This window comes from Sebastes fasciatus, chromosome 4 (assembly GCF_043250625.1).
Source record: "Sebastes fasciatus isolate fSebFas1 chromosome 4, fSebFas1.pri, whole genome shotgun sequence".
Taxonomy (NCBI): Eukaryota; Metazoa; Chordata; class Actinopteri; order Perciformes; family Sebastidae; genus Sebastes; species Sebastes fasciatus.
The window spans coordinates 10721992-10738946 of record NC_133798.1 but is presented as its reverse complement, the minus strand read 5'-3'; the positions used below and the strand labels follow the sequence as shown (position 1 = coordinate 10738946).

At 40.2% G+C, this 16955-nt stretch overlaps 1 protein-coding gene and 1 non-coding gene across 2 annotated transcripts; both read right to left on the bottom strand.

Moving 5' to 3' along the window:
• Positions 1-547: 547 nt before the first annotated feature.
• Positions 548-630, bottom strand: trnal-cag (transfer RNA leucine (anticodon CAG)). The gene has a single exon. It is a non-coding gene; the product is annotated as a tRNA-Leu (tRNA).
• Positions 631-4192: 3562 nt separating this feature from the next.
• tgm2l (transglutaminase 2, like) lies at positions 4193-14485 on the bottom strand. The gene is made up of 15 exons (XM_074631908.1): positions 14366-14485; positions 12885-13055; positions 11004-11234; positions 10720-10838; positions 10100-10228; positions 9597-9774; positions 9227-9365; positions 9030-9133; positions 8111-8253; positions 7892-7991; positions 7413-7558; positions 7081-7210; positions 6755-6915; positions 5338-5474; positions 4193-5013 (listed from the first exon to the last, which is right to left on the bottom strand). Exons 1-15 carry the CDS (start codon positions 14379-14381, stop codon positions 4851-4853), a joined length of 2067 nt encoding a protein of 688 aa, XP_074488009.1. The 5' UTR covers positions 14382-14485; the 3' UTR covers positions 4193-4850.
• Between the last annotated feature and the right edge of the window lie 2470 nt (positions 14486-16955).

The window sequence follows — 16955 nt, the reverse complement described above, 5'->3', positions numbered from 1 at the left end:
GAGTGTTATACTTCAGTGAACCGACATTTGTTTCATCTCATTTCAAACATTGAAAGTCCAAAATAAAATAAAAAATAGAAAATAAATATAATAAAACAATCATCATTCACCCCGTCACATTTATTTAACGCTCAATGTGTCATAGGCTAAATATGTCATGAAACATACATACAGTACAACAAACCATCACACAAAAACACAACAGCCAGGAAAATGTCATTGTTATTACCATAATAACAATAATATAGTAGTGTATAGTAATTCTTGTCTTTTCATGTCCTAATTTAAGATGATTTTCTTTCTTTCTTTATGGAGGTACCTATTGATTGCTCTATTCTGCTGAGGCATAAAAAGTCCAAATCAAATTTCCACATAATGGACAATAATATTTGTATCATAGCCCATTTCTAATGTAATCATGTGTGTTGGTAATGTCACGTGTGATGACATATATTGTATGCATAGAACACTCTGTGTGGCAACTGTGTAGAAACACCGGATATTTCTGACAGGATGTAGGATGTGTGTAAAGGAAGAAAAAGATTTCTGTCAGAAGTGGGATTCGAACCCACGCCTCCAGAGGAGACTGCGACCTGAACGCAGCGCCTTAGACCGCTCGGCCATCCTGACTTGGGTCGTCCTGAAGGCAAAAATGACTATATATAGATTGTACCGCTCGTCGATTTGTATTTCTGAATTCTTACCATAAACTACAGTCTGTCATTCTTACCAGACTACTGTAATTGTTTACTGGAAGACAGCGTTATTCTGTTTAGTGGCTCAGCAGCAACAGTGGATCAACTATATGGCTCTCTTGCTCCCTCTGCTGGTGTTTTAGCTTTAGTGGCAGCCTACAAACACCTGCCTTCAGCTGTACTCATCAAACTCATATGCTGGGCAAACCCTAAACATTTCAAGGGAATGACAGTACAGATCTCTTTTCCTAGTCAGACTGAAACCAATGACTTCCTGCTTGCAGCTAATATTGGCTAAATATCTTGTTGTTTTCTGTGTATTCAGATCAAGCAACAAAGTTTTAATGGACAAACCATGCAGGAGTTAGCTGGACTCTGCTATGCACCGACAATCATGAGATGTTTGCAGCATGTGAAACATTAACTTTTAAGGAAATACGGTCATGCTTGAAATGAGTTTTTGTTAGCTCATTAGCAATAACAGCAGCCACAACTAGCCACACTGCAAAGACTGTATTTGTACAAATAGATGTTGATTTTTGTTTGTATGTGTAGGCTACAAATACACTTTTACACTACTATATATTTTAAAAATGTGAGAAAATCTTCCTCTTCAGGTCTTTCTACTGTAGAAACACTCACACCCTACTCAGTGTCACAATAAAACGTGTCTTGATTCAGTCAGCAGAAACACAATCGAAATAGACTGGATGTGTTTTTCTCCATGATTTACCTTCAGCAGGGGTTCCTAACCTCATCCCTTCACCTGTTTGGTGCACCCATGACAAAGATATAAACCATAAGACAGGTACCCGACATCACTTTTCAACCCGACTGAGTATATATCATCACCAGCATCATCAAAACACCAAATGATGGAAATTCACACAGAACAGTGTCATATTTTTTTCTAATTGAGGCCCTCAAACGCTCAAATAATTCATATTCTGAATCAATGTTCGTTGTTTGTGCTTGGTGGCTTCTTCTGTTTCCTGTGAATGTGTCACTCAGTCTAGTTTCTAATATGGAGCATCTTATTAGGATTAGGAAGTATACTCATGGTCTTCTGTGTGTGTGTGTGTGTGTGTGTTTGTGAGAAAATCAGTTGACCTAAATGTTACCTGAATAACAAGAATTTAATTGAGAACTTGTTTGGCAGCGTGTCGTAAAGTGTGTCTGGGTTTTCCCTACGCATACTTGGGCAACAGCAATAGAAAGGGAGGTACCAGAATAATTATTTGAAAATGTTTCCAAACCTTTTTTACGTCACACTGCATTCATTCATCTGTAGCGTCGAACAGAGCCGGTTTCCTGAACAGGTTTTTCTGTTTCATATTCCAGCTCTTTTTGCAATATTGATAAATAATATGCCCCATGCATTCTGCGTTATAAAACACATCTGCATAATATATAAATGCTGGAGCTTGTTGTAGTGTGCATGGTTTAACTGTGCAGTGAATAGATAAAGTTCTCATTATCATCCAGATTTAACATTTCTTTCACCTTCATCCTGAGACTGTTTTGTCCATAAACTGTGTGTGTGTGTGTGTGTGTGTGTGTGTGTGTGTGTGTGTGTGTGTGTGTGCGCGCGTGTGTTTGTGTTTGTGAGAGAGGAGCCATGTGGTTTCTGTCTGGATGACGTCTCTGAGCCTATATGATGAATTTTAGACTAAATTTGAAGACATAAATGTTCTTTGACCAACCCATCCAGCCCGACCTCCTCCCTATGCGGGGTTTGTCACACTTTATACTTCCTGGTACACAATATATACCGGTATTTACGAATTACGGTGCATTCACTTTTTGTAAGTTTAGCTATGACCGTGTGTGCGTGCATCTTTGTGTACCAGATGATGTGGTGTATATGTGGTGAGTATGTTATGAATGATGGATAGGAGATGGAGTCATTAACATGGGGACCTGGGATTACATCAAAAGTATACCTTGGAATCATCTTTCTCTCTCTCTCTCTCTAACAGCCACACTGTGTGAATGTGTTGAGTATGGCTGTATGTCTGGCCAGTAGGTGGCTTGTGTGAATTGTTGCAGCAGTGTGACGGCGGAGACTCGGGGGGCTTCAGCTGGATCAGGAACTATGCTTGCTGGACGGAGGAAACTTCTGGACGGGAGGTGTCAGAATGTAACCAAACCACATAAACATGGGCTTGTTCCTTCACAGCTCGCTGGGAGGGCAGCGAGGAAGACAAACAGGCAGGCAAACAGATAGATGGCAGACAGACAGACAGGAGGTGGTGTAAGACACAGACAGACCAATGGGAAACAAATGTGATTTGAAATCCGTTTTTTAAGAAAAGGTTGAGAAACTTCCCCTGCCTAACAACCAACCTTTTCTTTTCTTTGCTCCTCTCTCATGTTTTCTCTCCATCTCCATGTGATTCTCTCTCTCAGTTTGAGGACAATGTGATGGATATCTGTTTTAAAGTCCTAGACAACTCCAAGGAGGCCCTGAAAAACTCAGAGATGGACATTGAGCATTGAGCTGATTCCGTCTCCGTCAACAGGATGATCATGATCTCTTCTATTCGCTGCTAAAACAATACTTCTATACTAAACAACTTCTCTTTAAATTGCATTCAGTTTCTGCACATGAAGGCAACAAATGTCCCTTCAACCTTCCTGGAGATCCACTGAGAGTACTTAAAGGGCCAGTGTGTTGGATTTAGGGGGATCTATTTGTAGAAATGGAATATAATATATATAATTATGTTTTCAGTAAGAATTGTTGTGTTTTTGTTAGCTTAGAATGAGCCCTTCATATCTACATAGGGGGTGGGTCCTCTGCACAGTCCGCACAGTAGCACAGAACCAAACGAAAGGGCCGTGAGCCACAGAGTGCAAAACCGTGGTACCGCCAGCCGCCGTCTGACTTCTGTTGCTCCTAAATTAGTGTTATTATGGTAAAGATGGCCTTTGAGCGAGGCGAACAGCGTTACCACGGTTTTGCACTTGGAGGCTCACGTTACCGCAGTCTTGGAAAGGGAGAACTGAGGGGAGGGGTACTTAGTTGGTTGCAATCTGCAACCACACCACCAGATGCTGCCAAATCCTACACACTGTACCTTTAAGAAATAACAGACACTTTATTTTTTTAATTCGAACTATTTAACTGACAGTATGACTCCCTCTTGTAGAATGATTTGCTCTGTACAGTTTTGACTGTGAAGGCCAATGCACACTTTCATTTTTTTGTAGACAGGAGTGTGGGATGAAATGTCCATGAGCAAGAGAAGAGAGAATTCTCACACACTATTCTTTTACTTGCAATGAACTTTATTTAGAAATACAGCGTTTCAGTCCTTAGACCTTGATCAGGTAGCGAAATGTATTTCTAAATGAAGTTCATTGCAATTAAAAGCACAGTATGCAGGAATTCTCTCTTCTCTTGGCTCTGTACAGTTTAAAATAATGTTGCAGACAGCCAACCCATCGCCTAGCTCAAACATCAATGTCATTAATAACATGTCAGATCAAGTGAATACTGGTGAAAAAAAACTTTATTGGAAGCATACTGTGCATATGAACACATTATTCATTATTATAAAAATGCATAATATTATTACAATATATTAGGATTAAATTATATGAAAAAATTGTGATGTCTTCCAATCATATTTTGACTAGAATGGGATTGGATACAGTGCAAAAAGGTAATTAAGAAACAAAACATACAACAACAGATTTTGTGAAATCACATTCACTTTTCAACAAATATATATAACAAAGCATATAGCATAATGTTTTTAACCCTGCACCTCAGGACTGAAGGCCCTGATGGTTTTCATTTCATTTCATTATCAGGGATTAGAAATCCGTGGTGATTTGGACCAGGTAACAAAGATATAAGGAAACTTCTTAAATTTGGTGATTCAGTCAGAAATTAAATAGTACAGAGGAGGAACATAAACGAAAAGTAAAAAATGACTTCTGTGTTTACATTATTTGCCATCTTAAGGCCGTCTTTCTGTGCTTTTTCATGTGGGCATCTAGTGCCAAGGATAATGCAAAGTCAAAAATATTCAAATCTGACACATAGTGGCTTTAAGGTAATTAAACACCAGTATTTCTTTGTGGATAAGGTCACAGTCATCCATCTCACAATACAAGATGTGTCACTTTCAGTCAGCTCAAAGGTTTTTAATAATGTCGGCTGTACCTCTTGCGGACAAGCACAGTGGCGACTCCCTTCACGTCCTTCAGTCTGTCAGAGTCAAAGTCCACCAGGAGCTTCTTGGTCCCGGTCCGCACGGGTGAGAACGAGAGCTTGACAGACACCTTCTGGCCTGGAGCTATATCACCCCTGAAAAGAAAAGAGAGAGAGAGATGAATGCTTGAGTTTCATTTTATTTCAAGCCAGTAGTTGATTAATAGTTTATTTCACTCTGGAAGGTATTATAAAACAAGACCAACTGATCAAACACTGCTAGTTTGGCTACAAAGTGTGCTTGTGCTTCTGGGCTTCTGACATCTTACAGTTAGGGTCAGTCTAGACCTCATTTTTTTAATTCACGTTGGGTGGTTTGATATTGACACAACCACCAGCTTTTATTCTAGTGCCTGTGACGTATGCAGTGCCTGTCAATTCTTTGCACGTGCCACTGAAGATGGTTGAATCAGTACTTACTTAACATGGACCTCAGTGGCCGACAGTAGGCCGGCTCCCTCTACAGTGAACACGCCACCCTTCAGACGAACCGGCAGAGGGTTGGTGAAGGAGATGTAGGCTGTTACTTGTTCCCATAAAACAGCCTTCCCAGGCACCTGGGAAAAAGAGATGACAGCTCTATGCTCAGGGTACAACTTACAGTGTAGGACATCACAGTTTCCAATCTGGAAACACAAAACATCAAAAGGCTTCCAATAGAAAAATTGGTGGATTTTGTGGAACGAATGGCTGATCAAAGAATTTCAGGTACTACGGAGCCAGAAGAACTGAACTCAGGAACTAAATGTCCCTTTTGTGTTTCCACCGCATCTGAAGAACCGTAAATAGTATGCAAATTAGTCCGAGATAGACAGAGGAACTAAATCTAGATCCTGGTTCCTTCAGTTAAAATGCAGACAAGGTTCCTGAGTTCATAAAATGGTTCCTGGGCTCTGATTAAAGTTCAGAAATCGAAGAAACTGTCAGCTGATTGTGAATACATCCTCATGTGGTTTTATACATAAACTTAAACCAAGAGTGATCATGGAAGAACATTTTAAAAGCTGACATTTTGATCTTAAATGTTTAAAATCTCAAGCCTCCAGTCAATTCTGGAGCTGTGTGATATAAGCTACTTACCTGTGAGCTAAAGTCAAACCCAGTAAGTAAGGCAATCCGTTTAATTTTAGAAGAAAGTGGTGGTATATTTTGTTAATTGGTATTGACTTATGTTTTTTATAATTAGGATCCGGATGGATGATGTGAAAGCATTTCATTCTTAAGAAGTTGATGCATTAATAACGTAAGATAACTTATGTACCTCTTGTTTATTATTTCTAATTGTGGTAAGCATGGCAATATATTGATTTAATTTGTTTATTGTGCTGGAAAAATCATCATCTTCATCCATTATCCATACTGAATAAATAGTTTAATGGCTCTTGGATCCTGGTGTTTTAATGTGCATACCAGCTAGAAGTTCTATGATCTAGTCAACTAATACTCCCAAACAAGGCAATAATAATTAACTTAAGCGTAGATCATAAAGTCTTTTTTTCATTAAATATCAAAACTGTCGATTGTGGTGATTTTTAATTACATATGGATTTTTCCCCATGACTGTTGAATCTGTGATTTTCTAACATACACCAAGAATGACGTGTGGGATGTTTCTCATGCAGTTATGAGAAACCTCAAACGCTTGACATCAATAGTCTTCTAGCTCAACGTACACCTTATTCTAAATAATAACCTGCAAAATCGAATAGTTCATAGTTTCATTCTAATCGGTCCTCTGCCTGTCATTTAGACACACATTACACAAGTATTATTATAAACCTTATAAATGCTTCCGTGGTCCAACTATGACCTCTAGGCGCACTCCGTGTTTACCCACCTGTACGAGGAGTTCAGGCATGCTCAGTGGGATGTTGGCCTCAGTCATGATGGGTTCGCTCTCCCCTGAAGCCTCTAAGAAGGCTCTCACCCTGATCAGATGATGATCAGAGGCACACTTGGCATAGTCGTCATAGTGCAGACGCAGCACTTCCTTGTGGGCTAAACACACACACACACACCCCAACAGTATAGTATTAAACAGGAAAATCATGCTGCCACAAAATAAGAGAGATAAAGTGTGCAGGTAAAACACAGTATCCCTGTTGTTTTACAGTAGCCTATGCCTGCGCCACAGACATTTGCAGGTTTATTTGAGCAACTAACCTTCATAAGCTGGCACTCTCAAACTGATTGCTTGTCTCTGGCACTCCCCTCGGTGGAGACTGTTGTAAGTTACAGCCGTGACCAGTACGGTCAGCTGAGCATGAGCGTCTCTGCCTCCTTCATTCTTCACCTGCAGACAGAATGGATTCATGACTGGATGAATGGATTGACTGCTTTATTTGATCGCTCTGTTATTCCACTAAATGTCCATAAATCAAACAGAATACTAGAAGAAACACATTCTGACAACAGCAGCCCCAGATTCACTGTGTATGATGCCATCCGTCCATCCATCCATCCATCCATCCATTCACAGTCTGAGCACTCCATACCTCAACAATCACATCAAAGTCTGTCCCAAATACAGGTTTAGCATGCTTGATTGAAATCTCCAGTTGTGTTGGTTCTACGCTCCCATTGGTTGGCTCTGTGACCCGGCGTCCCGCCTTCTCGTACACCTCTCTCTCCTTCTTGGAGCCTGTGGAGAAGATGTTGGTTCATGACAACTAATCCTGAGCATGTGTCTAAACGGATCACGATGAGCAGATATTACACAAGTTAAACGGTGGAAGTTACAGACCGCTGGAGCTTCAGAGCATCCATCAGTTACACACTCAACCAGTTGTATGATTTCTTTTGAATCACATGAAATAGCGTCTTACAAACAGAAGGCTACATATTGTTGGTGAATGCTGTATACTGAAGTGAATGTGATTATAGTCAATAAGGTGTTATCAGTATGGCTGCTGTAAATTTCTGCAATTACTGATCCTATTCTATCTACTCCTCTGTGTACGTCTTCCCAACTAACCCTCAGGATATTTGTAGTGCCAAGTGACATCTTCTCTTTGGTTGCCGTAAACACTTTTGGTGCTGATGTTCCTCCCCACAGTCGCCTGGTCCACTCTGATCTGTAACGATAACAACAATCATAATTATCATTAAATCTTTTTATTTTTTGATCTTATGTGCAGTGTTTTTTTTTAACTTGAACATATATGAAAGACAAATCAAAACAAAAGTCAATCACCTTGCGCCGTTGGCCATCTCGTTGGACAATCCAGTGGATGATATCAGCGTTCACCTCAGCGAATATAAATGGAGTGTCATACTTTACTGCCAGATTTCCCTCCTTGATGGCCATCACCGGACATGGACCACAGCAATACTCACCTGAAGGGTACAAATTAATTTTGTCAAGGATTTCTTTAAACCATTTCTGGCGTCATGAGATAGTTGACTCAGTAACAGGAAACAATATTTTTTAATGGTGGTAATTCATATTAATTATCAGGCTGATAGGAAACACCAACCAGCCTTGAATCTAATATATCACAATATGATACCAGAGAAGGTAAGCAGTGACAATCTTGAGAACAGATAGATAGATAGATAGATAGATAGATAGATAGATAGATAGATAGATAGATAGATAGATAGATAGATAGATAGATAGATAGATAGATAGATAGATAGATAGATACTCATTAAAATACACATAACACTGCTTCCCCTGATGATCACGTACAGGATTAAAAGGAGGATTACAAATTACACAATAAAGCTACAGGCTTATTTCCATTGTTATCCTCTGATGGTGGGGCAAGATGCTCTGACAGGTGCAAATACAATATCACATAAATCCAATCGCATAAAAGAGTTAGTGCAAGGTTTGTGCAAGGTACTTATTGTGAGAGACTATTTGCCAGCCATTTCTTCATAAAACCTGTTTAAAATCTCTCTCTGCTTCAATGAGTTTCAGAGATACTGGAAGTTTATTCCATTCAATTGCAGCCAGAGAACAGTTTATAGTGGTGACAACAGTCAATGGTTATTTTTTAGTTATCAAGGTGGATAAGGTGAACAATGTCTTGTAAGACACAGATAGACAGATATATAGAAGAGAGAGAGGTGAATAAAAGAGATTAGGTTAAACATAAGGAATGTACCATCACTCAGTTCTTGAGGGGTGGGGTCCAAAACCTGCCAGCCATCATTTCCTTTGGGGAGATCATCTCTCCTCATCCAGGACTCGACCCAACAGTGGAAGTTCCTAAAATCACGAGGAAAGGAGGAGATAATGTATTACTTGAGATGATGTAATGTCTTCTACTAAATCTTATTCAAAATGTGTGATGGTTCCTACCAGGAGCTGTCGTTATTGTTTTGCTCTATCCTCTCCAGTTTTTCATTCAGCAGGAAGTCTAGAGAGAGGTTTCCATCGACATCATGGGCTGAAGAGAAGTTGGTGATGAGGCGTGTTGGGATTCCCAGACAGCGCAGCACTGTGAAGATAACACCGATCAGATTCATTCCTTTACTTGTTCCTTTCCATTTTATTTGGTTACCCAAATCTAATAAGCATATTTCTCAAAATGTTGAATTATCTCTTTAAAAACATGACTTGTACAGTCAGAAGCAATTACTCCTGAAAACACTTGTTTTTCCTTATCTTCAGAGCTATTACACTTTGGGATCATTCCATCAAGCAGGAGTGAAATCGGTGAAAGCCTCACCTGTGCAAGCGACGGCAGCAAACACCCAGCACTGGCCATATTTGACCGCCCTCACCCCGGCCTTGCTCCACTGTTGGAGGATCGGCACGCTGCCGGTCCATTTTTGCGGTGAGACTCCATCAGTGTACGGCTCGTGCCAGCGACCGGTCAACACACCCCTGTCACCTTGAGAGTTCACCTGGATGGGTGAAGACAACAATTCGAGGAGACATCTTTAAAGCTGTGAATCACTGCATGAAGCACAGGTTTGAAAATGGGAGATTTTCATGTATCATCCTGATAATATGTGTATATAGGATCGTATGTCGGGATCATTAGTCAAACAGTAAGGTAAGTAAAGTGACAACTCCTTCCTGGGGTTTCTATTGAGCTGTTTTGATGGATAACTAATGTACCTTATGCGTTACCACTCAGACAGAGAAAACTAAAATGCAGATGTTTTTTTGTTGTACTGTTGTTAAACTGCCAGTATTGTTTTAGCAGCGAGTAGAAGAGATCGTCACCATCGCAGTGATTATCCTGCTGACATAGACGGGGTCACATCTCTGCTCAATGTCTGTCTCAGAGTTTTTCAGGGCCTCCTTGGAGTTGTCCAGGACTTCAAAACAGATATCCATCACATAGTCCTCAAACTGAGAGAGAGAGAGAGAATCACAGGGAGATGGAGAGAAAACATGAGAGAGGAACAAAGAAAAGAAAAGGTTGGTTGTTAAGCAGGAGAAACTTCTCAACCTTTTTTTAAAAAACGGATTTCAAATCACATGTTTCCCATTGCTTGGTTTGTGTCTTACACCCCTCCTGTCTGTCTGTCTGCCATCTATCTGTTTGCCTGCCTGTTTGTCTTCCTCTCTGCCCTCCCAGTGAGCTGTGAAGGAACAAGCCCATGTATGTGTGGTTTGGTTACATTCTGACACCACTCGTCCAGAAGTTTTCTCCGTCCAGCAAACAGAGTTCCTGATCCAGCTGAAGCCCCCGAGTCTCCGCCGTCACACTGCTGTGACAATTCACACAGGCCACCTACTGGCCTGACAGACAGCCATACTCAGCACATTCCCACAGTGTGTGTGTGTGTGTGTGTGTGTGTGTGTGTGTGTCTGTGTGTGTGTGTGTGTGAGAGAGTTACCTGTCCATAATTCCAGGGAATACTATTGATGTAATCCGAGGCCCCCATATAAATGAGTCCATCTTCATTCATAACATACTCCTCGAGCAGACTCTCATCGGGGAGGTACACCACATCATCTGGTACACACACACACAAATCATGATCATTCAACGCAGATCAAAATGACTGCTGAAGTTTTGTTTCCTAATCAGATGCTCCATATTCAAGTTTAAAAGCTGCAGAAAGTGAATGCAGTTAGTCTGAGGAAGCACATAGCTGAGTGTGTTTGCTTTATGTTTTACCTTTGCACCACGGGTTAAAGAGCAGGTGGAACATAATTTTGTCGGTCTTCTCTAAAATGCGTCCGTCAGGTGACATCATCAACACAGCCAGACGGTACTGGCCAATGAGGGCGTCCGATGGACTGTGCACAGTCAACAGCATTTCATCCTGCGCTCGCTGCTGGTTAAACCACCACTTGTCTCCGTCCCCACGCTCCTTCTGAACCTTGATCACCACCTCGTCTCTCTTACCTGAAGAAACATAAAAATGCTAATATAATTTACAAAATGGATTGTTGTACCATCAATTAATCTTCTTGCTATTTATCTGAGTCAGCATCACAAACTATTGTTCAAATCAGCATAAGAAAAGTGAGGGAAATACATTTTGCTACTATGAATTAAATGGAGGATTTATGACAAGAAAAGAGTGTTACCAGCTAGTTTACAGAGGATCACTGTGTTTTGGATCAAGGACTGACTAACTTCCAACTTAACTACTGTATATTTGTTCATTACTCTTTTTATGGGGCTTTTATGGGGAATATCTAGCTACACTCTTGGTTATCCTAGCCAGGTGGTAGGTCGTCTTACGAAAGCTGTTTATTATACTATATTGTTTTTTGGCAACAAATCACAACTGATCCTACAAGAAACTAACAAGCCTGTGTAACCAAAACCTGACGTAGCTTATTCCTCTGTGCCTTTGTTGTCTAAAAAACTATTAAAAACACAGTCAGTGAGCTATTTATTATAATAAACACAGGCACAAGAAATGCTTCCCCGGTGTGAATCTGTTTGAATGTAGCACAGAACCAAGACAGCTGTTGTTTCAGCTAACCGTAATTATCTAAAACAGTGGTTCTCAACTTATTTCTTGTCAAGAACCCCACTCACGGACCCCCATTTGATAAGATTTTGGGACTTAGGGACCTTCGTCTGAAAATATTTTGGTTGTTAGATATGATTAAGACCAGAATTCTATAGTTGTCAACTACAGTTGAGGAGGTAACCGTGGAGGAAGTGAAAAGACTAGTCCACAGGACAGGCTAAACTGTTGGTATAGAAGAATCAAATTGACTGCAGCATCAAGTTCTTATGTGTTAAAATGCATAGGCCTACTTATTTACTGAATAAGTATTTTTTTTTGTATTGAATGTCTTCTTGTTCTTTTTCTGGCTTAGTACACCACACCTTTGTAGGGATGCATGATATTGACTTTCTTTAGCCAATACGGTAATTATCTGCTTCTCATGGCTGATACTAACAGGATAACCGATAATTTCACATTTTTGTATTTTTAAAAACAAGTTCATAACCCTTAGTTTATACACACCTGAGGATAAGAAAGGCTGTGATGTAGTGAGCAAATATGGATGATTTAATATTCCATAGATCTGACCTGACCAAATCTAACTGACATCACTATTGTTAACACAACAAAAACAAAGAATGGTTCAAATGTTTTCATTTCTTTTTTAGTGCATTAAAAAACTTGTATTGGAAATTGCAATCATGTTGTCTTCCTTTTGAAACTGTGAAAAAACGTTTGCACCGGCGACAACATGTTTAGCTCTCTTGTCAGCGTGGTTTTTCTTTTTCTTCTTCTCTGTGATTATTGGCAGATTGCAAACCAACTTTAAAGGTGCATACTACTGTATCAGAGCGTTAAGATGCTGCGCTTGTTAAGTTAATGAAAGCAATTTGGCTTTGTAATATCAGCTGATAATTTATAGGCTATAATTTAATAATACAATAGTGATAATACATAATAATATAAATTTCCCATTATTGGCCAATGATTTATCGGGCCCGATATAAATTGTGCATCCCTATTGGATTAGCATCAGAAACCCATCAGGCTAACCCCTCCTGGTATCTTCTAAGTGAGGCTGTACTCACCAAGGTGCAGGACCAGTTCCAGGTGGTGTTTGGGGGGCAGAGACCCAGAGCACTGCACAGTTATGGAGAACGGTTGACCCCTGCGGACAATCAGGCGCTCTCTATCAATCTCCCTGGTGCGGTGAGCCAAGTTGTTTTCATGACTTCTGGGATCCACATCAATAATCAAACCTAACGGAGACAAAGTTGAACAATCAGTCTGCAATAACTGTCTGTGTTTGACTGCGTTGTGGCTACTGTAAATACAATATTGGCAGTGATGGAAGAGTTCACCTGTTGTGACCTTACTCAGAGTTGACAGAGAGTTGCACAGGTCACAAGTTGAACTTGATGACTAGGTTGTCGTCTTCAGTACATGTATTCTTGTTAAAGAAATATTTGCACATTTTGGGAAATACACTCATTCACTTTCTTGCCAAGCGTTAGATGAGAAGATCAAAACTGACTCTTGAACAGTAAATATGAAGCTGCAGCTAGGAGACAGTTAACTTGCACATGTATTGGCACAAGAGTAAGTACAATTGTCTACAATTTGCACAATAACCTCTTGCACATGGCTTGCTGATCAAAACTGATGAGTTGATTCTCAGTGAAATTATCATCCTCTTCACAACTTCTAAACACTCTTGCTTGAGCCATCACATGCAAAATGATCCATTTAATTATGAAAATCTGTCTAACATACATTTTCATTTTCCATAAAAATCTATGACATGGTGTTACGTACTGTGAGGAGGTACAATTAGTTGCTCTTTACTGAACTACCGCAGGTTTTTTCTTAATGTCATTTTGTGGCAAATTTTCTGTTCACTGTATATGACTTTACATGAAAGTTAATTTTCCGTTTACAGTCGGCTACATGTAAAAAAAAAAGATGTATACATACAAATGTGCATATCCTTTTTTCTGGGCACTACAGTATTCACTTTTTCCGAGTAAACTTTGACCTACTGTTGAAATGGGAATCTAAAAAGCTCAGTGTGATACATAATAGCCTTCAGCTAGACAGAACTGAAATTCTGGTATAGTACAGTAAGCAGTCAGTGTCAACAAAAAAGTAGAACAAAACAGAGATTTAACATTTCCAGGGTTGTCCGGTGAAAAAATGTGTAAGCATTTTGATCAACTTTTCATTTTGGTGGCATCAGCCAATTTACTGACACAGTAACTAGTTTTTTAAGCACAAATGTAAAACTGTAAAATGTAGCCTCCGTTGGCCAGTCTGAACCCTGGAGGAATTAGGATGGGTCATTCACACCAAAGTGTCGAATCATGCATCAGCACATTTTTCACACACATAATAATCTCCCGAAAAGTTTGTAATACGGACTGCAGAGAGAGAGGGAGTAAGAGATGTAGACAATAAGCATTAACGATAGATAGATAGATACAATAGATAGATAGATAGATAGATAGATAGATAGATAGATAGATAGATAGATAGATAGATGGATAGATAGGTTGATCGATCGATCACTTACCCTTGTGGTTGGCCATAGCAGATCTTTCTATTCAAGTCTATTAAAATGTTGCTCCAAGTGTAATCAAGTGTCTTTACACTCTTCTTTTCATGCTTGGTGTCCACCACAGTCCTGTATTTATACACACAAGACTGTCCCTCCCACCTCTCTGACACACACACACACTCATCCCAAAATACTCACTCACTCCACCTCATCTCCCTCTGTGACCTCTGACCTCTCACTTACCAAAAACCTACAGTCCTCTGTGGGTGTATTCAGGTGTGAGTGTGTTTGCAGTGTGGGTGAGTGAAAGTTTAAAGTGAGTTTCACATCCCTTCTAAGACACTGGGGTCCTTGTTGCTGCGTATGTTGAAGGGTCGATGTTGCTGGTGTATGTGCATGCACAAATGTATGTGCATGTTTGAGACACTCATCACTGCCTCAGCACTGTTCCAGCTCAGTGGATGAGTAACATCCAGTCACTTCTTTTATCATTTCATCACATTCTTAAGAAAGTAACCTACAATGTCAGAGCCCACTCTCAGTGACCCATTTATTAATTTGACCTACTGAACAAATCGGAGGTGTGGCCGGTGATGTCTGGAGTGTTGAAAGCAATGTTCTGCTTTCCATTCTACAAATACTTCAATTGCAACATAATGTGAAAGTTTAAAGTGAGTTTCACATCCCTTCTAAGACACTGGGGTCCTTGTTGCTGCGTATGTTGAAGGGTCGATGTTGCTGGTGTATGTGCATGCACAAATGTATGTGCATGTTTGAGACACTCATCACTGCCTCAGCACTGTTCCAGCTCAGTGGATGAGTAACATCCAGTCACTTCTTTTATCATTTCATCACATTCTTAAGAAAGTAACCTACAATGTCAGAGCCCACTCTCAGTGACCCATTTATTAATTTGACCTACTGAACAAATCGGAGGTGTGGCCGGTGATGTCTGGAGTGTTGAAAGCAATGTTCTACTTTCCATTCTACAAATACTTCAATTGCAACATAATGTGACCTATCGCTGTGAAATAACCCACCCTTGAGATTAACGGCGGGTTATTTTGGTCCTGAACAAAAAGCCAGCCACAGTACATACAATATTCCAAAAGAGTCTCTATATGAGTTGGATATAAAAATCCTCAATAAGCATAACAAAATGAAGAAGTTAAAAGCTACAGATTCATACTAGTGATCAGTGAAAATGACTGTAAAAGAACAGCTTGGCATTCATCATGTATATGCCATGTTATATAGCTGTGTTCATGCTGGATGTGTTGTATCTTATGTTGCGTCCTCATAGAACCATCCAACATAGTACAGGTCATTTAAATGTTCATTTTAGCCACTGTCAACATGGCTCTAGGGATGCCGAGGTCAGAGTGTCGGTCGGTCCACCACTTTGGTCCAGACTGAAATATCTCAACAACTATTGGATGGACAGACTGATAGACAGTTTGTACAGACGTTCATGGTCCCTAGAGGATGAATACTTGATTGATCACCTGGAAATTCCTCTGGGGCACCCACCACGTCAACATTTTCCCTTATCCTGTGAAATATCTCTGGATAATTACTGGATGGATAAGCACAGCAATTTGGTACAAACATTCATGGTGCCCAAATGATAATGGCTTAAGCTGGGCATACACTGTACGATTTTAGAAATGTTGTTGTGTAATTCCTATTCCTACTGTACAAGTAGATCGTTTGCAATGTAAAGCCAAAGCTCACGATTTATGTGCTCACACTGTACGATCCGATCGTCAGCCACGACCTGAGTGGTCACATTGTAGTACGTGTAAAATAGAAAGAAAAACATGGTCCGTCAGCTCCTGAGGGCCGTTCTGGCTGTTGACAGTTGTCAATAAAGATTTGTATGAAAGCTCAGAGGCAGGTAAAGTTGGTTTGCTCGCAGAGGTCTGTATGGTGATAATGCTAACAAGGCAGAAACGTGTTGCCTTGATTATCTGTGCCATCCCGTCTACTGAAACGTCTAAAAAAAAAGAGGCACCGGCGTATATGGACTCACAGGTGGCTCACAAGATAGTCCAGCTTTAACCGGAAGGTGACCTGTGAGTCAGGTGGGAAGGTGATCAGTCAATAACTCTGTTTAGGACCAAAAGAACGGATGCACTCCTCGTGTAGCAAAGGTGTGTGACATGTAGAGACTTCTTGCTTGGAATACTGTACGTACTGTGGTTGGTGTTTTGTTCAGCCATCTGAAGGCAGCAAGACTCTGACTTGAGAAGTGCCACATCAGAGCGCAGTGCCATTACGCATGAACTTTCACTGTGTTTGTTAGAAAGTGTTTCATATCTGCCATCATCCTGATGAGCTCAGAGAAGACAATCTGCACACAATCAGTGCTCCTATAAATAGGAGGGGAGGAGGAAGAACATGTCACTCTGTTTGCCCTGCTACCAGCCAGACCTGTTGTCCTGTCTTCATCCAGTGCATCTAAAGTCAGTTATTCTTAAGGTTTATTACTTTGATGATGCCATGTCTTTGTCTGTTCACTTTATGACTCAATTCATAGGTTAAACTGGAATATGTTTGTTTAAATATTATCTGGCTTTCAGGTAATTATGATTACAATGAGTAA